This window comes from Phascolarctos cinereus, unplaced genomic scaffold (genome assembly GCF_003287225.1).
Source record: "Phascolarctos cinereus isolate Bilbo 61053 unplaced genomic scaffold, phaCin_HiC Scaffold_2;HRSCAF=192, whole genome shotgun sequence".
NCBI lineage: Eukaryota > Metazoa > Chordata > Mammalia > Diprotodontia > Phascolarctidae > Phascolarctos > Phascolarctos cinereus.
This window is the reverse complement of record NW_027555625.1, coordinates 247248332-247275094: the sequence shown is the minus strand read 5'-3', so window position 1 is coordinate 247275094 and position 26763 is coordinate 247248332. Positions and strand designations below refer to the sequence as shown.

At 40.5% G+C, this 26763-nt stretch overlaps 1 protein-coding gene and 1 long non-coding RNA gene across 2 annotated transcripts in view; one reads left to right on the top strand and one right to left on the bottom strand.

Moving 5' to 3' along the window:
- Positions 1-21031: 21031 nt before the first annotated feature.
- On the bottom strand, positions 21032-24159 carry LOC110205174 (uncharacterized). Its single transcript, XR_013484697.1, has 2 exons — positions 24069-24159; positions 21032-21945 (listed from the first exon to the last, which is right to left on the bottom strand). It is a non-coding gene; the product is annotated as an uncharacterized LOC110205174 (long non-coding RNA).
- Positions 24106-26763, top strand: part of TAF4 (TATA-box binding protein associated factor 4) — a 144839-nt gene continuing 142181 nt past the window's right edge. Inside the window, 3 exon segments of the mRNA XM_020981506.2 lie at positions 24106-24198; positions 24200-24419; positions 25062-26192. Coding sequence (XP_020837165.1) covers positions 24106-24198; positions 24200-24419; positions 25062-26192 — 1444 coding nt within the window.

The following is a 26763-nucleotide window of genomic DNA, read 5'->3' as shown; positions in this document are numbered from 1 at the left end:
TGGCACCATCTGCCCAGCTGGCCTATATAACAGTCTTTTCTCCTTTACAGCCTGATGTTATTTCCAGTTATACTCTCTCTTCTTAGGTATTAATAATCCACATTGCATATTAAAAACTACTTCTATTGACTTCCAGCAAATACTTATCACTTTGGATTTATGTTATTTTATGTATTATGTTGTGTGAAGATCAAATAAGAGAATATTTGTTAGCAGAGTGCATAGAACACAGGAAGCACACTATGTTGGCATTGTATAAATGCTCCAGTGGTGGGGAACCTGCAGCCTTGAGGCCATGTGTGGCCTTCTGGGTTCTGGGGTGCGGCTTTTTGACTGAGTCTAAGTTTTGTAGAACAAATCCTTTTATTAAGGGGATTTGTTCCATGAAGTTCTGTGAAGTGCTGTACTTGGGGACCTAGGGGGGCCACATGTGGCCTTGAGGCCATCGGTTCCCCATCCCTGGTTTAGTATCTCCCTTTCCCATTATGTTATTTATTGCTAATACTCTTGGCTCCTTCAGCTTTCAACTGGGGATGAGGAAAAGAGAGGGAGAATAAGTGCCAGCAATTCATAATCATGATTATGAGAAGCATTTCACCATAAGCAATAGACATAGACATGTTCTCTAGTAGTACTCTTCCACCAGTGACATTGTACTGATTACACGGTGCTCCAGATTTTGTGGGCCTCCTCAGTGAGAACCACAGTCATTCAAAGTAGATTAGCATAACAAACCACACAAATAAAAAATAGATTTTAAAAGTGTATATTGCTTATAGGCAGTTAGACTATCAGCATATATATACATATATGTCTACATATACACATATTTATAATGCATATTTGTAATGTATACACATATATAATGCATATATGCTACAATTAGACCATGAACCCGAACCCAGAGTTAAATAGGAAATCAGACTGGATGACTGGATCACATTTGGCAAATTGTGCAGCAGTTTCCCTTTTTCTTTCCTTTTTAAAGTAAGGGGAAAAAAAAGTCAAGTGATATGAATTCTCTTTTTGTATTCTGTTCTGTTTATGGAAATGCTTTTTTTTTGGTGTTAAAGTTCAAAATAAAGAATTTTAAGAAACCAATTAATCTCCCTCAAGTAGGATGTGTAAGAGGAATGATCAAAGGCACTTTCCCCTCCCCCCAACAAAACTAGCCATGCTCTCTAGCTTCTTTACCAAGATGACTGACACAGGAACATCTGATTAGTGCTCTGGTCCCTGTCACTGAAAGTTTGTGTCAAAGATAATTGGTGATTGAGTCAGGAGAAACACCCCCTCCTCCAAACACACACACACACACACACAAGGGGGAGGAGAAGACACTCCTCCCCATCAGCCGTAGTAACTACAAATATTTGGCAGTAAGAGCATGTCTTTGCCTAAGTGAGTCTGAGTCCCTAGCCACCTTTTTTTTTTTTTGCTTTTTTTTTTCTTCCATGGTCTTAGGCCAGTGGCTGGTAGTCATGAGAAACAGACATTTACAGCCCTAGCAACAACCTGATGGGTTTGAAAGATCAGGAGTTCTGTATTTGGCTGCCATCTGCCTGGAGAGAGATGATTTCTCCAACTGTATTGGAGAAGAAGAGGACCACCAACAGAATGGATCACCCTGGAACCTGAAGGGCAAAAGAGTCATGCCCTGCTTGCCAGGCAATCTAGACCTTTCTAGGTATTCACCCAGTCCAAATCTGGGAGGAATACAAAATAGCAGCTGCAGCTTTTTTTTTTAAACAATCTAACAAAGTTACCATACTTCTAGTACAATATAATGAGTCTTATGAGTTAGTGTTTTCTGTTTTCTGTGTGTATTAACCCACATTTGTGAGTCTTTTTCTTCTTATTTTCTGTAGTATATATACACACACACACACACCTGATATCACCTCAATAGTCATATTGGACATTGAAAACCTTTTCTGACAGATACCCAGAGGAGACTCTAGGCAGGAGCTTCACCTAAGATTTTTTTTTATAGAGTTCCCTGTTCTTCTCTGGAAGGGATGCATAATGAGCCAGAATAGTGGAGTCAAATTCAAATAGATACAAGGCCACAAGCTGTACACAAGGATCCCTAGAGCTACATGTAGACTTGTTCTAAAATGAAATGTTATCTATGTTTTATTATGTTTTTGTTAAATATTTCCTAATTATATTTTAATCTGGCTTGACAGCCTAGACTGCTTTATTTCTGGTAATCCCCCTCAGGACTAACCCAGTCTATGTGAGCTAAGGGTCAGAGCCCCTTGTGGGAGGAGGTTCCCCCTAGACCATGGACCATAAGTGATATTGTTTTCATTTTAAGTAGGAGGAAACTTGGCTCAGAAAAGTGATTAAGGTTTCATTTATGGTCACACAGTTACTGAGTGACAGGCTCAATGTCAGTCTCTCAGTAAACATTAAGCAACCACTATGTGCCAAGCACTCTGTTAAGCATTAGAGATACAAAGAAAGCTAATACAGTCCCTGCTCGCAAGGGGCTCACAGTCTAATTTTATATAGGAACAACATGCAAACAACTATGTACAAATAAGCTATATACCAGATTAATTAAAAATAATCAACAAGAGGGAAGCACTAGAGTCAAGGCTGATGGGGAATGGCTTCCTGTAGAAGGTGAAATTTTAGCTAGGACTTGAAGGAAATCAGGGAGATCAGGAGTATATATGAGGAGAGAGAACATTCAAGACAAAGGAACAGTAAATGAAAATGCCTGGAATTGGGAGATGGAATAGCAAAAAGGCTGTTGTCATTCTATCAAAGAGTATTAGTGGGAGGAGAGAGTAAGGAATAAGAAGACTAGAAAGGTACCAACATTGAAGGCCAAACAGATTTTATATTTGATCCTGGAGTTATTAGGGAGCCATTGGAGTTTATTGAGTCAAGAGAGTAACAGTACGCTTTCCACCATACTACACTACCTTCACTTCAGACCACATACTCCCTAACTCTCTTGTTGATTTTGTGTAATTCTTGGTAAGCTATTTAAAACTCTCCCTCACTTTTCCCATTTGTGTAATAAAGATATTAATACTTGGTGAAGTGGCTTGAAGCTTTGGGATAAAAAGCAATATGCTAGGACATGTTTTTTAAGAGTATACAGATCCTACTTTTTAATCCCATAATCCTCCACTTTTATCAGTTCAGTTAACTGCTCTGGAGAGCAAAGAAAGGATTAGGGCTTGGGGCAGAGGAGTAATACATAGCAAGCACACATACAGTATTTTTATACAAGCCTCCAGAACAAGGAAGATCATGAAATGGTTGGGGACCAAAGGTTGTTGAGAAGAACAAAACATGAACAAAGGAAGAGTTTTTCCATCTAGTAATTTCCAAACTTTTCTAGAGATGTCTTGCAGTTAGGAGTAGAGATATGTGTACCTTAAACAAGTGTAATTAATCTAGGGCAAACCTAAACCCTGGTCCTGGCACATAGTAGGTTCTTAATAAATATTTGTTAAATGAATGAATTGATAAACAATTAGGCATAAATAATTATTATATCTTTTCCAAGTACTTAGAACATTAAAAAACAGATTTGTTTGGGGATTCTGACTTTGCAAATTATTCTCTTTGATGTTTTCACAAATGGTATTAATTTTACAAAGCAGAATGTCAGTGAATCACAGGGATCAGATATTTGGACACTTAGGCTGCAGTGGTCTGGATAATAATTAATAAAAATCCATTGATTTGTAACAATCTCTATTCTAACCCATTTTTCTCTGAGTACCACATATTCATGTTTCACTTTTGCCAGGCTTCTAGGCATTAGAGTTCCACACAGGAGTTCATGTCAAGTAAGTACAAAAGCCTTGGGTGACTAAATTCTATGGTCCAATGAACTGATGAAAGCATTAGAACTAGATGTCCACTTCATTCTGCTGGCATCAGTTAAGGAAAAGACATTTAAATATTTATCTGAGAAAAAGCTATTTAACCCTTCTTTTATGACAAAAAATTTGTTGGAGTAGGAGTTTTTAATGTTTTTGTTTCTTTACCTGTTACATCAGATGCTCAGTTGGTCAAAAACAGTTTTTTTAAAAAAGGAAGAAAAAAAGAAAGAAAAAGGCCCAAGATTCAGACTCCTACCTCACTTAGCTTCCCTGTGTTTCCTACGCATAGATTGTAGCCTAAATGCTAAGGTTTGCTCCTCCCAAATAGAAAAAGAAATCTGTTCCTGCTCTCAAGAAGCTCATAGCCTTATTGAGGAAGACAACCAATGTAGGAAGATAGACAGGCCTGTAGATTTCAAGGGGTAGCTACAGAGTGGATGGCAAAGCCAAGGAATTAAGATGCTTTGGAGAGTCTGCCCCACAGAAGCTCATCACTACTGGTAAGAAAGGAGTGGGCCTGAGGGTCAGTGTGGAGAAGGGATTTTGGCTTCCCTTCAGCTGAGGTGAGGAGTGTGAGGGAGGGTCAGCATCTGACCAAAAGGATACAAAAAGTAAGGGAAGAACATGGGCACAAAGATTGGAGATGAGCTATGGGACAGAGAAAGGGAAGGTGGTCTTGCTTGTTCACTGGATTTAACTCAGGCCTCCAAACTCCACAAAAAATTCAACTCTCAAACTGCATGTCCTCCTGACAAAAAAAAACCAACATCAACCTGTTACATATGAATAATACATTTTATTGTTTGAAGTAGGAAAAGCCTAGTGGATGAAAAATGACTATAATCCAGACTATGTGCAATTGGATTGACAATCTATAGAGTTTGTTCAACATTACGTAGCATCATAAGCCTCCCTCTCCCCTTTACTTTGAGCCCCCAGTTAGCTATCAGAGGTTCTAAAGTGCGTTGTGGGTCAGAATGCCCTTCAAACCATAGCTTGAGCATCTCCACTAATATGTTTTCCTTTTGCCAGTCAACCAGGTGATGCACAGTTGATAACAAAGACATTTTAATTAAATAGAAATGCAAATAAAGTAACCACAGAATATCTCCCCTCTACCCCCGCAAACAACTTTAAACTTATTCTCTGACAACTGTATATATACTCAGTGGGAAAAATAGATCTTTATGGAAATTATGTGTGGAACAACCACATACGAGGAAGACAAATTGTCTTGGCACATGCTTGAAGGGATGTACAAGTGGGGAGCATATATGACCAGAGCGCACCCCTGTAGGGTGTAAATCATGCCTCCATCATTTTACCACACTTTTGTTTTTGTATCCCTAATGCCTGGCACATTGTAAGCCTTTGATAAATGCTTATTGAATTGAAAGACATTCCCTTCACCTCTTTCTACAATTAAAATTCTTTAAAAGTGAGTAAAACAACAAATACTCATTGTACACCTACTATGTGTTGTAGCTAGTAACTTTTAAGAAACCTACTACTCTTGAGAAACATGATTTCCATAACTTAAAAGAACTGAATCCCTGAAATAAAAAATGAACAAGCAAAGAATATTGGGAGATCATGAACAGTCTTAAACGTAACTGAGACACAAGTAAGACCATTCCAGTCAAATTGTAAGCTCCATGAAGCTTCCTTCTCCATGAAATGTAATGTATTATTTTTTAACTGACCCCATTGCCCAGCACTGAGTACTACTGCCCAAAGTAGATTCATACTTCATGTTTGTTGAATGAAGTAATTTGAAATTGAGCTCAAATTCCACTTCCTTCCTGAAGACTTTCCTGACCACTCCTTCTCCCTCCTGTTATCTATATAAAGGAAACTATTTTGTATTTGCCTCACATTAGGGTAACTTTGTCTTATGTCTGGAAGCTATTTTGCATTTAACTTATGGCAACTTTGTCTTATGTTTGTTATAACTTCATTGAGAAGTTAAACTATAAAATAATAATAGTAATAACAGGTGCCATTTATAGTGACCTGAAATGTTTCATGGCAAGCTATGATAGAAAAAAAAATGACCTTTGCTCCTAAGTTGTTCTTTTCTTTTTCCTTCTCTTCTTCCTCCTCCTTCTTTGACAGCAAGTGCCAAGAATCACACATTTTTAGATTGTAAACATTAATGTAGCTGTTCAAGTTGATAACCTCTCGAACTCTCCCAGAAATATATCATAAACATGAGACTTTTGCAGGTCATGATCTACTCAAATCCATGGCTTATGAGCCCCTACTGAGACTTTACTTTTACTGATATAACCAGAGGGCACAATGGTTTAAAGCAAAGGAGATTTAATCATAGAATACTTAGAAAATAAGTGGCAGGAAATGTTTACCCCATGTACAGTCTCCCATAGGTTACTGCACCACCATTGGGGAAGGGGACAAGGGGCAAATGATCATTGGCTGCAATGTAGCTTTTTCACTGAGATGCTACTGTTCTCTACTTCCAGCAGCTGGTCTTTAGCTGTGATGGGGTTTATTTCCCTAAGGACAAAGTTTTCCAGATTGTGGGGCACTTGGAATAGGGGGAGCTGTGTGGTATATAAATCAATGGACAAAATGATTAGATATTTTCAATAGCACAATCATGGCTGCTGAGAAGGTAGTGATGGAGGTGCCTTGTGAGATGAGTTCCTCTAACAGGAGATCTTCATTTCGCTTCTGAGCCCGATGCAAAGTCTCTGTGTGTTCCTGCTTTACAATATCTCTGTGGCCAGCAACCCTTGGTTGGCAAGGGGAAGGTGATGAGTCTCCTCTGTCACCTGAGCTAAAGCAGCCAAACTTCACATTGGCCCCACTGCTATACTTCCAAAAGTGTATATATGTTTCTCATTCTCATGACCATAAACACAGAGGTCTTTAAGTATGATTGAAAGCTTAAAATTCTGTGGCCTTGAGAGAGGAAATCCCCAGGGACTAGAGGGATTGGGCTGCCTACAAACATGGTACATCTGGGGATTGTGTGGGTAGACATGTAAATAGATTGGTGGGTTGTCATGGGGAAATCAGGTTAGAGAAGCACTGAAAGAGTCCAAAGACATCATGGGGGAGCAATGGGGGGATAATAAGGTAAAGAAAAGAAAGGAACTAGGTACACTGGAGTTGATCAAGAAGGGAAAATAAGGGGATGGATGGAAGGAAGATGTAAGATGTTATAGGGGGTTGGAAGGGAGCTCTTGAAGGGAGGACTAATGGAAAGAATTTACTATATAGCTTTTGAGGGACACTTTTGAGAGGTAGCCATGGAGGTGAAGCCAGTGTGTGTGTGTGTGTGTTTGTGAAAGAGAGAGAGAGGCAGAGACAAAGACAAAGAGACAGAGATTGGGAAAAAGGAAAAATTGTATTAGAGACATGGAATTGTTTGTCCTTCATTTCTGAAGAGGGCCATGTCTTGGAGTGATGTCTTGTGCATGAATTGGATTAAGTGAGGCAGAGTTGTACAAAATCATCAACCTTATTCTCTTCCAGAGTCATAGATGTCCAGTGGCAAGACAAAAGTCAAGGTTACTGGCTATGGCCTGGGATGCAGTGAATGACTTTGGCATCTTTGATGTCTGACCAAACTGTAAATGCTCCACAGCACCTGCTTCAGCCACCTTCATGACCGTTGCAAAACGTTGTTCTCCTCTGCCCATTTCACTGGGGAAAGTCTTCATATACTTGGGGTAGACACCCCCCGAACTCACTGACAGGTTTGAGGGCTGTCAGTTACCCTCAACCTGATTTAGCCCATCTGCAGGGATGATTTACTGGAGTGTGGCCTCTGGGCATGCTACAGCTTCTTGGAGCCACAGGTGAGAGTTGGGTGACAGTTGGACGTCAAAGGTAGATTAGCAGCTGGGCTGCTAATTAGAGTTTGGCACTAGCCCTCACACCAGAGGTACTAGTCTTCCCTGACTACCCCATACATCCTTCATATGAGATAATACTGATTTGAATTAAAAGAAGGTAAAGAAAGGAAGAGGTGGCACAATACAGTAGAAAGAGGAGGGAACTCTGAAGTTAGAGGATCTGAGTGTTAATACTGCTTCAGGCATTTATCATATGATTATAGTCCATTGAAAAATTCTATGCTGTTGCCATACACCTTGATTTTATTATGCCAAAGTGCTTGGAAGAATGTTTGAATTAAAAAAAGAAATTGCCATTTTTCTGAATAATTCTTGTAAAGATGAAGTTAATTCATTTTATGACAAAAATTTCCTCCTAAAATATGTATATTTTTGTGGATATTTTAAAAACTGACTAAACAGAATAAATCAATGCCAGGTCCTCAACATTTACACTCTAATCCAGAAAGATAAAGTTACTACATTCATGAAAAGGTTAGAGCTATGTATAATACATTTATAAAAATATACTTTTGATACATTTCCCAATTTGAGATATGACTGCCTTGCAAATGAAATAGAAGAAAGTTAAGAACTACTTTTTCATTACCTGACTACTTTACAGAAGCAATTCTCACTCCTTTAAGGAAATAGATATTTCTAAACATGAATGGGCAAGAAAAGTATTTGTTTTGGACAAACATGATACATTTGGTTTTACTCCATCTGAACAAGAATGGTTAATAGATACATGATAATATGTTGGCAAACACTTGAACACTTATGCTTTGGCTATGGGTGAATGAACATTGCTTTATCAAAGTTTTACAAATTTTGCTCACGTTTATGATATCTTATTTATATGGAATGGGGTTTTCTGTTATAGCTTTATAAAATATTGACTTCAGTGGTTGAAGAATTAGGAGCAGTAGTAAATTCAGTGAGACCACATTTTGAGAAATTTTACAACTAAAAATAAATCTTCCCATTACATTAATAATATTATTATGGTTATTGTTTTATAAATTAAAATGGGAAAATTATGAAGAATTTTATCCATCGATAAATATCTGTGTTATTGTTTTTATTGTTTTGGACTGTTATAAAATTAAAATAAATTCCTAATTTCACTTGAATAAAACATGAGCCAAGAAAATTGTTTGTATAATTTATTTCATATAAAAAAGAGGTGTGTGGCTACATAGAGTTTGGAAACCACTATCTGGGAGGAACCTATGTAGTTTAGCAAGTGTTATCTTTAGTTCTTTTTTGATGTAGACCCAGGCCAGCTTCACCTAGCCATCCAGCTAGCTAGAGAAGGCCTTAGGCATTTAAAAAGTTTTCTTTTAAATTCCTTTCCCCCTTCTGGTTCTCTGAGTGTCTTAGTCCAAACTTTTATTTAAGCTTTGATCTGAAATCCTTTTAAATTCTTATTCTGCCTCTGGATAATTAGCCTAGGTTCCTTTCAGATCATTTTGCAGACTTGCAGAGGAGCTAGGGAGAGGAGATTCTTTTCTACCTCTCTGATGCCCCAGTTGCCATTCAAAACAACTCAAGAACAAGGCTGAAAAGGAATGGGTGGAGCTGGTGACCTTTGCCCTACTTTCCCCCAGCAACCAAAGTGATTCTATTTCCTACATACTCTAAATGTGAGAGCCTTGTTTAGTGACCAGTGAGTGGTCATTACTCCTGTAGGAACGGAATCGTTTCAATCTTGACATCCTTCATATAAATGAAACCAAAAGAAAATAGGAAGTTGCAGCAAAATGGAAAGATGGCTTATAGGTCACAGAGACAAAAAAAAAGCCAGCAGAGTTGGTTTCATCATGATTTGAGGTGACAAAAACCATCATTTTATTGTACACCGGGCCATCTTATAATAGTCATTTATAAAAAGGCCACTATGGAGATTATTGCAGCTTATACACCAGCATTTATTGAAGAAGATGAGGAAAAGAAGTTATGAGAAACTTGATAGACTTCCCTGATTAAGTCAACACATACTTTAATACCTGGTGACCTCAGTGCAAAGGTGCACATAGGGGAGGATAATGAAGAATACTTTGAAAAAAGTTTTAGTAGTATGAAATGAAGGAAGCCATAGGTTTGTAGATTATACAAAACTTTATATCTTGACATGAAACATTTCTTCTTTAAATAAGCATTTATCATTTAAAAATGTATTTTGTTTTTTACATCATTATAGTTGTCACTAGTATCCCTTCCCCTCCTCCTTCCCCTCCTCCCCAGAGAATTATCCCATGTAACAAATAGTATTTTTAAGACAAAAAAAAAAGAGAAAGAAGAGGAAAAAGAATCATTACAAGTGATCAGTACATTGAAAAAGTTTGAAGACCTGTTTAATGTGTAAAATCTGTGGATCTCCCATCTCCACAAAGGGATGGGTTTGAAGGATGTCGCCACATAGTTATATATTTAAGTCATGCCTAAACTTTATAATTTTATCACATTCACTTTATGTTTGTGTGTGGTTCTTTTCACTTACATTGTTGTAGTTGTCGTATATATTGTTTTCTTCACATCAACTCACATAGAGCTTTCCATGCTTCTCTGTATTCATTGCATATATAATTTCTTATAGCATAGTAATAATCCATTACATTCACATACCACTATTTGTTTAACCTTTCTCTAGTTGGGCATCTATTTTGTTTCTAATTCTTTGCTATCCAAAAAATACTGCTATAAATATTTTGCTGTATATGGAGATTTTCTTATGAAAACTTTTTTCAAGAAGTTAGTCATTTCAGAGGGAAACAAGACACCTTTGAAAGTAACATTAGATTTATTAAATACTTTTTTTTAAAGTAAGCTGTATCTAATGGACATTCTCAATTTCACATATAAAAACTTTTTTCTCGTTCTACTTTGTACATAAAAATATTGTCTTGACCTTCTCTATCCCCTCCCTCTCTGTGTTCATTAACTGCAGAATAAAAAATAAAGTTAAAAAAGTTGGTCAAGAGGTATGCCCAAAATAATGCCACAAAAATGAAACTGATTAAATTTTAATGTTATAGTCAAGAAATGACTAATTACTGATTTGGTAATCATTTCTGCATCAGCTATCTGTACACAGTCACCTATCAACTTATTAGAGCAAAAAGCAGAGTTAATTTCAAATTAGGACAAAGAATAAAAACAAGATTACATGGCACACAGTTGAGACAACTCCATCTTGACCTTTTTAAACGATTAACACCAAATAAGGGGAGGGGGGAGATTGACAAAAGAACAGATTTTTATACCGATAATCTCAAGGAAGTTTAGCTGAACTAAATCAATTGCCACAATGAGGAAATCAAAACAGCCTTCCGTAACAGAAAACACTTGATCTCCTTGCTGAGAAGGAGATATATGGCAGGTAAGAGCATCACTAGTTAAAGAGAGAAACTCATTTATAAAATCTTACAGTGGAGAATGGTGGAAGATGATGATCAGTATTAACTCATTAACTCAAGAAATACAAGTTTACACAAAGCTTTCTGAGAGACTTAACCCAATGCAATTCAAAAAGTATTGTTAAAGCATTTGAAAAGTGAAGTCCCATGCTAAGTGCTAGGGAGTACAAAAACAAAAAGTCTCTGACCTCAACGAATTTGTTTACATTCAGTCACATCATCCCAGGGGCATTTAAGGATGAAACTGAAAGGACAACAAATGAAAAAAGAAAATAGAAAAGATATGAGGAAAATGGGAAATATAAAAATCTCTAAAACAAAGTATTTTTTTCCATATCTATAATAGCCAACACATTTGAACTCAACACCAGTCCCCATTGTGATTATAAGAAGGAGAAGGGGCATCAAAGAAAATAAAACATAAAATAGTATACTAGACCAAGTATAGATAGAGGATCTTGGTATTGGAAGAGATATAATTTTGAGTTTGTTTTTTTCTAAATTTTGAGTTTGTTAAGGGGTCAATTCTCAAGTTATTAATAACAAGTCATGGACATTATTATTACCAAGAAAAAAGCAACCCAAGAAAATATAAATAGTTACTAGCCCATATATGTAGTTTCTTATCTCCACAAAATCATTATTAGAATACTCATTCACACATTGAGGGCTTTCTTGAGGAGACAGGCAGGCTATCACAAATTATATTCTGCAGAAGACCATATCTTTACAGTTACATGTTGGACAGGAAGGTTCAGATAATATAAGATCCCACTGTATTATTTGTACATTATGGGAAAAAAAGCATTTATTTTAGCAGGGTAAAATTATGCACCTTAAAAGATCTCCTGTAATAAAGTGACTCATATATATCTAAGATCCTTAGAAATAGTAGCAATAACTCCTCTGTGACCCTCTAATTATTATCAAATGAAGCATAAAAGAGGCAAATCATTTGTTATTATCAGACAGTATGTGCAATGCAAAGTCTAGGTGCTCCTGCTTTTAGTTGACTTCTTTCTAATAGCTTCAAACTTAAGAACATTTTAGAGCCTTCTAGGTAAGCTCCATAGGTACTCAAAAGAGTTCAGCTGAACCTTCCATTCAGAAAAAACAAAAACAAGTAAATGAAAGAATTATCTGTTGTCAAGGCTTTGATATGCAGTTTGCTTGAACCATTTACTCAAGAAAAAAAATAGATGAAAGAATACCTATTGTCAAGACTATTTCTGCCTTCCTAGAGGGTAGAAACTGAACTTTTTGGCTCTCTCCACCTTTTTCACGTCTATCTGCTGCCCTGTCTATTTCAACTGCAGGGAATGAGGTGTTGGCTTCCCCCTAGTCTTCCCCCACCCTTTCCTGACTCTTTTTTGTGTGTTATCCTCCTTCCCCATTAGACTTTAAGCTTCTTAAGGGCAGGGAATGTCTGTTTTTTACTAATTGTATCCCCAGTGTTTAGTACCATGCCTGGCACATAGTAGGCACTTATTAAATGTCTATCAGATTGGATTAGAACCTTAGGCAGATTCTGTAGAAGGATAATAATCTAGGCCAAGCACATAGAGTAAGAGGAGAGGTAATTGGATTGCCTTAGGCGAAGTTACACAATGCTTTTAAATGACCTCCAGCTTCTCTGTGAAACAAAGAACAATCTTTTAATTTTTATTTTACAAGTTTTCTGGATGCTTTTGATCTTTTACTATAGTCGTTTCCCAATATATTCCTCTCCTGCTTTTAACTTTTCCTTGTAACAAAGGAAAACAATTAAGCAAAACTGACCTACAAAATGACCCAAATCCTACAGGGTATGGATGCAGTGTTCCATACTCATAGCTTTCCCTGATTCAGAGGACAGAAATGTGTGTTAGCCCCTGTTCTCTGGGATCACATTTGGTTATTGAAATCCTAAGTCTGGCTTCCTTTTAGTGTTGTTTTCATTTATATTGCTGTGGCCACTGTAAATATGGTTGCTTACCATATCAGTTCATACAAATCTTTTTGTATTTCTCTAAATTAATCATATTTGACTCAAGTACATTCAAGGGTTGTTCAAAGAAATAGTAACAATAACTCCTCTATGACCCTTTAATTATTAATAAGCAACATTTAATAATATGATAATTTAATTAATAAAATAATTATTTGATAAATAATATACTGTAATAAATAATAAATAAAACTTGTGGTCAAATTGTTTGCCATTATCAAGGAGTGTATCCAATGCAGAGTCCAGGTGCTCCTGCTTTTATTTGACATCTTGCTGATTGCTTCAAACTTCAGAATATGTTAGAGCCTCCTAAATAAGCTCCATAGGTACTCAAAAGAGTTCAGATGAGCTATCCACTCTGGAAAAAAACAAGTAGATGAAAGAATATATTATTATAGTGCTATAATATTCTGTCACATTCATGTAGTGAAATGTGTTCAGTCATTCTCCAATTAATGGATACCTACTTTATTTCTAGCATTTTGCTACCACAAAAAGTTAAGCCCATCATTTTGACAACAATATTCTTCCAGTCATACTGTATGGCTATGAGCCATGATATTCCATAATCCTCAAAGAGTGAAAGTTGTAGGTTACCCAATGGGCAATGGTGAGGCATGTAATAAGCAAGAGTAGGCTGTAATATATTACTAAGGGGAAATTGGCATAAAGGACATCAACAGAGAGATGCATGACTGGAAAGGAAGGTAGGCTGGTCATGTATCAAAAATGAGGATAGCTGGTATCCTTCATTGGCATCCACAAAATGATTGTAAAGTGTTCTAGAGGAAAACCCCTCACTGTAGGGGACCCATTGTGAAGGATTTACAGGAAGGCAAAGGCAAGAGTGATACCAGATGAGAAGGCATGACCAGCATGCAAGGTTACAATATGGACTATTAGAGTAAATTCCCATTTAGCTGAGATCACACACCTACCCAAGCATCACAGTTAAAGTTTGTAAAGTACATTATGTAAGCTATTTCATTTGAATTGTAAAGCAACTCTGTGGGGTAAGTATTGCAGGAATTATTGTCCCCATATTACTAATGAGGAAAATAAACCTCAGAATGCTTAAATCACTCAACAAGCATTTGTTAAGAGCTTCCTATTTATTAAGCATTGATATGCTCATGGTCACAGAGGTAGTAAGGATCACAGATAGTATTTGAACCCAGGTCTTCCTGATTCCAAATCTAGTATTTAGCCCACTCTGCCAAGCTACCTCTTAAAATAGTCTATCACAGAATATAGGCCTGAAAGGGAATAAGAGTAGTCATGGGCAGATGCAGTGAGTGACCTTTTGATGGAGGGGAAAAGAGGAGAGGAATGAATATATTGGGTGCTGTGTGGTTGATGAGGGCCTAGAAGACAAAATTAATTATTGTCTTGTTGTATAAAGCCATCAGGGACTATTCAAGCATGTAGAGTTGTATGTCCTTATACTAAATTGCACTATGTAGACTGCCATGCTTTTTAAATTCTTGAATCTGCTTGTTATAGATTCTCTCTCAGTCATAGGGCTGTTGGCTGTCACCTCCTGTTGGTGGCAATGTGCCTGATTCTAGCAGTTTCTCTCCCCTTTTTTGCTTAGCTGCTTTTGATTTGCTTTGGGCTAGTAAACCAGATACCCAAACTGGTTAGAGTTAAGTTTGAAACAAGAGCAAATTAACTTCTGCATGAAGGTCTAAGGGCTCTCCCATGAGGAAAATACATGAGCTTTAGTACTACCGATTTGTGATATGTTAGCTTCCTGTTTCTTGGCAGAGTTTTATATAATTAAGGTTGATGAAATTTGGATATATCCTAGACATAATAACGTATTATATTATTTGGCAACACACCTGAACATATAGAACACACCTGAGAATTAGAGGAAAGTGAAATGCATCTGAGTAGCCTCAATTTTGCTATACATTTTCCCTATTAATCTGTTTTACTGACCAAGATAAGCAACATCTGCTAATTTCACTCAGACTTAGAAAAGGATGTATAATTACCTTTGAATAATGAAAATAGAGTCAGACCAACCGAGAATACAATGTTTTACTGTCAGTTTTTTTCCTCTGTAGCATGCAGGCCTTGGAATGATTAGGTGTTCTCCTTCACAGACTGAGGCAGACATTGTTTCTTCATTTTCTATGGTGTGCTATTTGCCTAATACAAAACTGTGGCAAACTGAGTGATGATCGACAAACTTTTCTTAAGTTAAAGTTAAGGGAAATTTTGATCACAAACAAAACATACTTTAAACATTTCTCTTGGCCTAACCAATTGATACTTTTCCAGTGCTTTCAGTAAATTGGAAAGATGATATCATTGGCAAATTTGGATCCTTTCCATACATGGGGAGAATATTACCACAAGTATATTGATGAATGTTTAACACTAGTATAGGTGACTTTGTATTTTGCTCCTTTTTATAAGTTGTTCCAGTCCTTACAGGAAAGAAGTATAGCTAATGAAGGGACAAATATAAATAATATTAGTTCATCTAGAACCTCACCTATCTTTAGAAAGAGCAGGCCTGAGAGCAGGAGTGAGGGAGGAGAGCCGAAAGAAATGAATGACTAAGGAAGGAAAGGGATGATTCTAAGCACACTAGAAGATAAAAGGCCAGAGAATAATTTGAGATATTTTAAGGTAGGGAGAAGAGGTAAGGGAAAGCATGAACGAAGGGAGATAGCATACATCTGAGGAATATCATTCATTAGTGCTGTCTAGTTTTGTGTCTCTAACCTCTCACTCAATGATAAAAACAAAAGTTTGCTTGGATCTTCTTATGCTTCTGTGCCTTCCTTGAAGTAACAGGTGTCAGTAGGAGAGGTGTTGTGAAGGAACCAGGCAATGATGAAGATTTATGTTCCAGACCCATTGAAAGAAGGGAGATGCTTACTATGAGCTTCATCTTCATACCTTGAAGCTCCTGTCTCTGATATAAACTCACCACCAGCCTCCACTCCCCTTCTGCCCCTATGCAAATGTATTTAAATTTTGCTTATATGGATAGTGACTGGATTTGTAATTTTGTTGATAAAAGGAGCTCTCTCTTACCAGTGTATGTCAGTGCCTTCTGGAGAACTTAGAGAATTAAAGAACCACTGAAAGGTTAAATGACTTTGCCCAGGATCGCACAGCCAGCATTGTGCAGAGACAGGATTTGAACCCTTATTGTCCCACGCGCTCTTTAAACATCACATTATACTGCCTCTCAGCTTACTAACTGGACTTGTCTTATGTGTTTCATCAGCATTTTTAAAATTAACTTCCCAGGGCCTGTTTTTTCCCTATAGACTATCTAGACAGAAAAAGGAAAAGATATGAGTTTAGAAAATAAACTTGGCACAGCAGTATAATAAGTAATTAGAGACTTCGATTATCTGGACATCTGTTAAGGAAAGGAAACAAGCATTTATGTAGCACCTACTACAAGCCAGACACTGTGCTAGGCAGCTTTTTCTGAGTGCTATCTCATTTGATCCTCACAATAATCCTGGGAAGTAAGTTCTGTTATTATCCTTATTTTACAGTTGATGAAACTAAAGCAAATAGAGGTTAAGCGACTTTCCTAGGGTCACACAGCTAATAAGTGTCTGAGGCTAAATTTGAATTCAGGTCTTGCTAACTTGTAGGACCAACATTGCCAAAATGACTGACATTTTGGCTCTTCTGCCAAAAGCACAACTAATTATTCCTTGACTTGCCTTAATAATTTCATCCTTCAAAATGCAGAGAAGCAGTTCTCAAAATGTAATCTAGGGACTCCTAGGGGTCTCAGAGATGCTGTCAGGAGGTCCACAAGGTCAAAACCATTTTCATAGTTATCCTAAGGTCTTTTCATTTCTAATATGGTGAGTATCAATAGATATAACTCATATAAAAACTCTTTTGGATACCCACAATCATTTTTAAAGAGTGTTAAGACTAAAATATTTGAGAACCACTGAGGTTATGTAACCAACAAGAGAAATTCTATTTAGATTTGATTCTTTTTAACAGGGAGGGACTGGTTGCTGGACTGGAAATGATGGGAACCTTAAAGGAAGAGATCAATCCCTTCAAAGAGTCTGTGATAGAGGAGAGGAAAGCCAGACTATAGTTGTTCTGTCATACACTTTAGATTTCATAAGAGCAGTTTTTAAAGCATTCAGAGGAAGAATAGGTAAAATCTTTTGGGCTAAAATTCTAGAGAGAAAGTTAATCTAGGAGATAGGGGAAGATCTCAAGAGTGAAATTCTAAAGATACAAAGACAAAATTTGAAAGAGGGGTAAAAAGGGATGTTGTTTGAAGAAACCAATGTAGATTCATCAGGAACTTGTCAATCAACTTTTATTTTAAAAAGACATTTATAGAAGATTAATACAAATCCCTGGCTTCTGTTAAGACCTCACAAGAGCCACCTTTTGCAGAAGATATCTCCTGGTTTTCCCAGTTGCTAGTGTTATTTCCTCTAAGGTTAAATTTTATCTAGTCTGAACTTATTATGGATTTACTGATTTATACATTTTGTTTCCCCTATTAGAATCATCATCATCCTTAAAGGTAGGGAATATTTTTGCTTTATGCCTTGTATCCTCATTGTTCAGCAGTGCCTGACACATAGTAAGCACTTAATACATGTCTATTGATTCATTAACTGATTAATTGACAAGATACTATAAGAACAGGGTCAAGAGTGGTTAAACTAAGGATGAATTGAGGTTGTCTCGAAAAGTTAAGGACAACAGAAATTATCTTTAAAAAAAGCTATGTTAAGAGAAAAAATTAATTATCAAAGACAGGAAAAGACTGCTTTCAGTAAATGGTTTGATGATACCTGCAACAGAAAGAAGGCAGAATCTTTCAATTTTCATTTTGTTTCTGTTTTCTCTGTCAAGGAGAAAGACATTGAACTGGAAAGAATGGAACAAAAAATGGCTAATATTATTCTCAGGAATATCTTGATCCAAGAAAATTCCAAAGGACTCATGATTAAAAATGCAATTCACCTACAGAGAAAGAACTGATGGAATCTGATTGCAGATTAAAGCATACTATTTTTCACTGTATTTTCTTCATGGTTTTTTTTTTGGGTCTGTGTTTTCTTTCATAACATGATTAATTTGGAAATATGTTTTGCATGATTGCACATATATAACCTACATAAAATTGCTTATGGTCTCAGGGAGAGGTGAGAGGGAGGGAATTTGGAACTCAAAATTTTTTTAAAGTTAAAAATTGTTTTTATATGTAATTGGGAAAAATAAAATATTATTCAGAAAAAGTGGCTAATAGTTGATACCCATTTTTGTTGTTCATCTTTCATTTTCAAAGAAGACCAATGACATGGGGTGATATCTTGACTTACGTATGAACTGGATTTAGGTGAGGCAGAGTTGTACAAAGTCATCAGCCTCACTCTCTCTTCCAGAGTAATTGACGTCTAGCTGAAAAAAGTCAAGATGACTTGCCCAGGACGCAGTGGAGGACCTTGGCATCTTCAATGCCTGACCAAGCTCTAAGGTGCTATCTAAGATACATGAGGTGAGAGTAAGAGTGCCTCTAGTTGCTTTTTGGCCCAGATAAACTATATTCTTAGCTACTAAAAGATATGACTGATGTGATTGCCAAGTCAATGTCAGTAATATTTGAAAGACTGAAAATGAGAGATATGTTCTAAGTCAGAAGGGCAAATTTTATCCCAATTTTTATGAAACGAGCAGTTTATGATTGATTTCTATTTGTAAAGTATGTTAGGGCAAGGTCTAGCTTAACTGTTAGGTAGAAAAGTATCCAAAAAAGTTGACTAGTCTCTTGAATAAGGCACTAATGCCATCATATTTGGTTGTTTAGGAAGCTGACCTAACTGCAGGCACAGAAAGCTTGATGTATTATTTCACAATGTAAAGTCATTCTCATGTAGTATTTCATTATTTATCACAAATTTGGTTTATTAGTTTTGTCTCCGCAAGGAATTTATTTACCACAGGAAAATCCCCACATATAGCTGCCTCGTTTCTTAAAAAAAAAAATTCTTATGTCTTTCCCTATCTTACCTAATGGGATGTTCAGGGAGGACAAGCACCTCTGGCATGAGGGCTTGCCAAGCCTTTTCCAGGACTGCTTATCTACCTTTGGTGTCCGCCTGACTTACCCAACTCTCTCCTGAGATTACAAGAAGCCATAGTGTGCCCAGCAGTCACACCCATCCCTACAGATGGGCTAAGCCAGATTGAGGGTAACCGACAGGCTTTAAACCCATTGGTGAGTTAGGGGGATGTCTACTCCAAGCATGTGAAGACTTTCCCTGGTGGAATGTGTGGATGAAAACAATTTATTCTAATAGTCATGAAGGTTGCTCGCTTACTGCATCCTGCACCATCACCAGCCATCTTGACTTGTTTTGCCACTGGACTTCTATGACTCAGGAAGGGTAAGCCTGATGACTTTGTGCAACTCTGCCTTATTTAAATCCAATTCATGCACAAGTCATCACCTGTAATGTCATTGATCCTCTTCAAAAATGAACAACAATAATTGCTTAGTGACGTCAAATGTTTATAGCTGTTCCTGGATGTTGATAAAGGTCCTTTATATTTTCCCTTGTTGTTTTAGCTGATTTTTTTCCTTGTTAAATTTAGGAATATAATTTAAGACCCAGAAAAGATACTATTTTGGGTGGATTACTGTCCCCTTTCTTATGCAAACCAATTTATTTTTAAAAAATATTTTTCTGCATCACATATCTATTATATTTGGTGTATACACATACACATATACACACAAAATTTAGATTTGTATTCTTTTTCCTTGTTCGTCTTACTGAGGCCGATTTAGATTTGAGCAGATCACATTGCCAAAGAAAAGTAGATTGAGACAATTTCCAAACAGTAGAAACTTGGTTGAGAATACTAGTGTTTATTGGGAAAAAAAAGTACCAAGTCCATTTACAATAATTCCATGTCTCCAATTATTGTAAAAACAAAGAAATAACTGTCACCTTCTCACCCTCCCCCTGAGCACCTCTTATGGGGTCTAGCCGGAAGGTGCTTAGGATATATTAAAGTTAATTTGGATAATTTGCTTTGTGAGTGCAAACTTGAGTCCTGTGTTTTTTTCCTTATATGTGAATGATTTTACTTCTTGCCTGATAGTATATTCAAATGTGCAATATGTACCATTTATCATAGTTGGTGATGCCACATTTGGAATAAAGAAAGCTTGACAACACTATCAATTAGGACTAAATGCTATATAAAGGTTATTTGGATCAATTTTATTAACTGAAAAATAAGGCAAAGGGTAAAGACAAACTCAAGCCCCCATTTTATTAGGCAGAAGAAAACTATTAGATTCAATTAGTATGCATACCAAGGCTGTATCTTGGCAGGATCATAGTACTGAGCATTCCTGGTTTTGGAAGGTTAAGGCATTTAAAAATGCTTTAAATTTAGCACTCTAGAGCTCAGGAGAAATCCTTCTGTACATTTAAAAAAAATACTCCAAAACCTCTGGGCTAGTGACTCTCCTTGATCATACAGGGCCTTTAAAAACTTATTTCCATTTCCCACCAATAACCTTTCAATTAAATTTACCCATATTTATTAAAGCACAGTGCTGTGCACCAGGAAGGCGTTGGAGGATATAAAATTTAAATAGGAAGCTTCTGCCGCAATGGAGCTTATAGCTCAGTAGGAGTACAAGAACAAAACAAAAATCTCCATAATACACAATATCACACAAGTGCATTAGTGAAATGCAAAATAAAATGTTATCTAGGGTACAAGGGTTGTTACAAACCTGCATGGAGGTGGTGATATTTTAGTTGGACTTTAAAGGACAGATAAGTAATTCAACGAAAGAAGGGACTCCTAGACATTCTCCGGGCATGGGGAAAGGTAGAAAGACTAGCACAAGTCTTCAGAGGATTTAAAGAAATCCATTTTATTTTAGAAATATATGCATAAGTGTATACCTCGGTGGTTGAGACAAATAATCAGAACAATGGTAAGATGGTAGGAAATTTATCTAGAATCCTTATGAACATTTGGATGGAGATGTTTGAAAATTTTAATAGGTGTTTTTGTAAGTGAACACGATGCAGTAAAATGTGTACATGTAGAACAGAATTACGTATCATCATACTTGCATGCAAGGTAGCAAAATGAGACAGTTACTAATGATTGACAATTTTTTATTCCACACAACAGCTTCTGCAATGAAATAACCACTCTAGAATATTTTTTTGGGGGGCACTACCACATTTTAAACAAAGGAAATATTTTTATCAACTCTTCTCCACCCCCAACAAAGTATTAAAAAACTGATTTACAATTCCAGTTGAGAAACGATAATACTGTAACACTGAGCAAGGAACAACAAATGTACAGCAAACTTTTTAAAACTATCACCATTCATTTAAAAACTAAGGTTCCTCAACAGGAAGCTGTAGCAACTATTTGACCTTCCATATTTAGACAAAAAGAAACTACCACCCACACAGCTTGCCTCTCCACAGACCCTCTTTAGCCCCAGAAGCAGTACACATTCCTCCTATTGTAGTCTAATAAAACTAGAAGCTACCATGTAATTACCATTGTTTCCCTCTAAGCTACTTTGTCATTCTTCTAACACATACAACTGAAGATCTCATACTTTTGGAGTTCGTTATAATCCCAACTTTTTTTTTTTAGACGAGTAATCAAGGTGATTATTTAAGGTTATGTTATTCACTTTATAGATGACTTTTCCATCTTCTGCATTTCCGGTTGCTAGTCGCATCTCCACCAAGAGGTAAGGGAATAAAGTACAACTCGTTCTATTTAGCAGCTTGTTCATAGGTCTGTGGTGGAGGGAGATGACAAGCCAAGGTTAAAAAGGTTTTCTTTATCCATTATGTGTTTCCATTAATACATATATGGGTGAATTGGTATGTAAATAAGTGACATAATATAAGTGATAGGCTGGTTACTCTACTTAGTAATTACCTGCGTTTTTAAAGTGAGGAAATTAATCTGAATTATCCCTTCCGCCATGGGTACGCACAGGAGACATACATGCGGGACAACGCTCATAAAGCTGTGTTTACAGTTTTCATGCGTGCCGAGATAAGTAAAAAATGATTTAAAACCAACCTACAGTAACCCCCTGGTGATCGAGTAGTCAAGCCTTATGATTCTTTCAGATGTCACTTCCGATCAAGTTAACCCGAATATAGTTCAAGTTTGGCCTGCTCCGCGGTCAGGAACATTCATTTCCCTTTGCAGCCGTGGGAGCAATCACATTGCCTTTTCAAAGCCTCATTCCGCATCCTTCCCCCCCCAAGGATGCGCAACTCTGGTGACAATTATAGGACTGGGATTCCCGGCTGGCCGTGAACAGCATCTCTCCCGGGGTGTGGTGGGGGCAGGAAGACCTCGCTCCCACCCTATTTCCTCTGGAAGGGGGGAGGAAAAGCATTCTTGCCTGTCCCGGGTCGTCTTCTCCCCGACGTGGCAAAGCCTCCCAGGGCAGCCAAGGCTCTGGGCGCGATGGCTCGGGTGCCCCCCCAACCCCATCTCTCCCTCCTTCCTTCAACCTGCTCCAGGCTTAGGCTCCTCCTCAGCCTGGCGCGGGGGAGCCCCACACAAACAAGCCGGGAGGCGGTGCAGCCGGGATGACTCTTCCGAAAAGGACTCCCCCCGCCTCCCCCCAAATCTCTCCACCTCTTGAGGGTGTTTCCCCTTCCGAGGAAGGGAAAGGGGTGTGTGTGTGTTTGGGGGGCGGGCGAGGAGGAGTGGGGTGGGGGGGTGGTTTGCAGACTCCGTGGGGGTCAGTGACGAGAAGGGGGTGGGGAGTCGTCGGCAGCGCCGAGGGGGGCGAGGACACCCGTGAGTGGAGGGGAGAGTGAGAGATACCCCCTTCTCGCCTCCACGCCGGCGGCCCCGAGGCCCCGAGCGAGCGGCGGCGCTTCCCCCCTCCCCGCTCCAAACCCCAACAACAACCTCCTTTTCCGACACGAGTGACGAGGCCGAGGCGCAGCCCACAGCCTCCCCCGCCCCACTTTCTTCTCTCCTCCCCCAGACGCCTCTTCCCACAACGCAGCCCTGTTTATTCAGGAGGGCGAGCCGACAGCGACCCAAGCAGGGGCTCTGGGGGTGGCGGCGAGAAGAGGCGAGGGAAGCCGCGCCGTGCGCGCGGGGTGAAATGGCGGTTGGCTTCGGGGTGTGCGGCCTCAACCGCCGTTCTCCTCGTCCCCCACCCCCATCTCCGTCTCCGCTCCCCCGCCTTCCTTCCCTCCCTCCTCCTTCAGCTCGGACTGGGCGGGGGGTGTCTCAGTTACACGCAGCTGGCAAGCGGCGGCGACGGCACAGGTGCGGGGCGGTGGCGCCCTTCACCCCTCGCTCGCTCCAGCCACACTCAACCCGCAGCCATTTTGGAGCAAGCAAAGACAAAGAGCGAACCGCCGCCGCCGCCCCACACCAACTCCTCCACCCCCGCCCCATCTCTTCTCCCTCCCCCGCTCGGCCCGGCTGCGGCGCTCCCGCTCCGACCCCTCCGCAGCCAAGCCCCGGGGCTGCCTTCACCGCTCCCCGGGCATCAAGCAACCGCCGCCGCCAGCGGCAAAGCCTCCGCATCCGCCCCTCCCCCCAGCCACCACCATAGCCGAGGTCGTCGCCGCCTCCCTCCCCACCCACCCTTCACACTCTTTCCCCTCCCCCCGCCCTTCGGTCTCCCGTCTGCTTCCCCTCTCCACTCTTCAATAACGCTCGCAGCCATTTGCCGTCGCTTTTAAGCGCGCCGGGCAGCCAATCAGGACGGGCTGGAATCCCGGGGCCGCGGTGACGCGCCGCCGTGGCGCGCTTGCGCGGCGGCCGCGGAGGAACCTCCCCGCCTCCCTCCTCTCCGGCGGCCCTCCTCCCCTCCCCGTCCCCGGCTCCCCTCCCCCTCCCCCCCCTCCCTTCCCCACACAGCCCTCCTCCTCACCCAGTCGCTATTAGCCAAAGCGGCGGAGTAAAAAAAGATGGCGGCGGGTTCGGATCTGCTGGATGAGGTTTTCTTCAACAGCGAGGTGGACGAGAAAGTGGTGAGCGACATGGTGGGCTCTCTGGAGTCCCCAGCTGGCGGCCAGCACGGCCCATCACCACCATCACCCTCACAGGACGCCCGAGATCCGGGCCGGAGGCGCCGGGGGGCTGGGGAACCATGTTGTGAGCGGCAGCCCTGGAGGAGCCGGAGTAGTAGGAGCCGCCGCCGCCGCCGCCGCCGCCGCCGCCGGTGCTAATGTCCAGACGGAGAGCAGCAAAATGGGACTGGCCCAGGAGATCACAAAAGCAGGTAGAGCAGCGGGGGCGGGGGGCGGCGGGGGTGGCGGGTCCCAGCCGGGGAAGAGGGAGCCGAGAGGGAACGAGAGAGGGGAGCCAGGGCCGATCCCCCTCAGCCCTGCCGACCCCCCTCCCCAGAGGGGGGCCTGACACCCTCCCGGGGGCACCCGGCGTGAGGGGGCTACCCGGGCCCCGGGGAGCCCCAGACCCTCCGTGGGCGGGTGCACGGGGGAGAGGGAAGCAGAGGGGCAAGGGATGGGGGTCCAAGACCCCTCCCTGGCTACAGCGAGGGGACCCTGGTGGGGTAGAGGGAAGGAAAAGGGGATCCCCCTTCCCCAGGGTGGTCCAGCCATCCCAGGGGGCGGACAGGGATGGGGTCTGGAGGAGCTGACATCCCGAGTACAAGGGTCTGACATCTCAGGTGTGGGGGGTGTCAGTAACGGGGGACAGAGAGAGCGCTCAGTTCTGAAGGGGGACCCCTCCAGAACTGATGTTTTGCTCCCTCGATTTTTCCCACTCCCCAATTTCTGTCTCCTGTTAATATCTTAACACGTCTTGGCTGAAGTAATGCCCCCAGACCTCCTCCTCCCCCTTCCCCTCCCCCTTCTTCTTTTTTTTAAATTTTATTCTCTCTTCCTTCTTGTTGTTGTTGCAGGGGCCGGAGGAGTGCAAGGGGGTGTTATTAATCACAACACGACCAGGTCCCAGGGTTCAGCTCTGCTGGATGGAACCTCCTCATCCACCTCCACCAGCAGCAGCAGCACCAGCACTAGCAGCACCACAGCAGGATCCGAAGCTGCTGCTGCTGCTGCTGCTGCTGCTCCAGGGGCTGCTGCCATCAGTCAGGGCAAATCGGTGGTCATCAGCAGCACCATGGCAACCGCCTTGTCCTCCAGAAACGGCAAAATCGGTACCACCACCGCGGTGCAAACTTTGAATGGGAGTAACGTCGTGATGAACTCTCACCATTCAGGAAGTGCTGTTGCTTTTGCTGGGACTCCGGCTGCTGCTGCTGCACCTGCTGTCACCCTAGTTAACAACGGACCAGGATCTGTGGTGTTGCCGCTGGGGAAGGGAAATGCTGTCAATGCTGTTTTGCCTTCAGCTTCTTCTAACACTGTCATCCAGACTTCTTCTTTCCTCAGCACTGCTGTGTCCTCCTCTTCCTCACCCACCGTTATCTCCTCCTCCAGCATTGGAAGTGCCGGACCTACTGTGGCACTAGTGAGGCCACCAATTCACACAGCAGGACCTGCTGCAGCTTCTGTTGCTGCAGCTACCCAGAATGGGAGCAATACTGTGATCAATTCAACTATCAGTGTGGGGAGTTTGCCTGCTACTGCTGCTGGTTCTGTAGCTACTGTGGGTTCTGGAGTTTCCCTTCAGGCATCCCTTGTAAACAGCCAAACTGGCTCCAACATGCCAGCTACAGCCACCACACAGGTCATCAAATCAGAGTCCCCTAAAACTATAGTGCAGGCAGTGCCTCAACAGCAAACATTGACAACCAGTGGCCAGTCCACCACAGGGGGTAACATGATCATTGGGCAAACTATGCAAGGTGGTATCCCCAATCCTAGTGGGATACCACCTCCTCCTCCAGCTCCTGGGACCCCTACAGGGATGGCTAAAGGCACTGCCAATACAGTGGCACAAAGTCTGCCAAGGACTCCAACAGCTACTACAGGTGGTATCCGAGCAACGTTGACTCCTACAGTTTTAGCACCCCGTCTGCCTCAACCACCTCAGAATCCTACAAATATTCAAAATTTTCAGCTGCCCCCAGGTAAGAAAACCATTGCAGTATTTATTGTAGGGAAAGGCAAATGATCCAGATATTTGACTTTAGTTGTAAGTCATAGGAAGTTCTTGTTCTCATTTAAAAGGGTAAAGTCATTTACCTTTTTTTATCAGTTTCGTGAGAAGTGTGTTATGCTGGTTCAGGGGACTGGGACATGCTAAGCAGACATGCTTTACAGACTTTTCTACTGCTTAAATCTTGGTAATTGCATTTTAAGTCTGTGTTCAGATTTTTCTACCCATAACATGGTAGTGCTCTGCTGATGCATATTTCTATTTAATCTTCTTCATTGTATCTTTGAATTTTAAAGTAATTTTGTGATTATGTGAATAAATCAAACATGCTGCTTAACCTCTGTCCCTGTATGCCCCTGCTGCCATAGAAAGCAGACTGCTTGCTCTACAGCAGCAGGTATGTCACAGGAGACAAATTACTTCACTATGCAAATGTACATTAAAATAATCTTGGATTAAAATTTTTTTTTTCAATTGGAATTTCAGATGTATATAGCCTTGTCCATTAGTAGTTTCTGCAGTCAGGTGTAATGTGTCCTTAA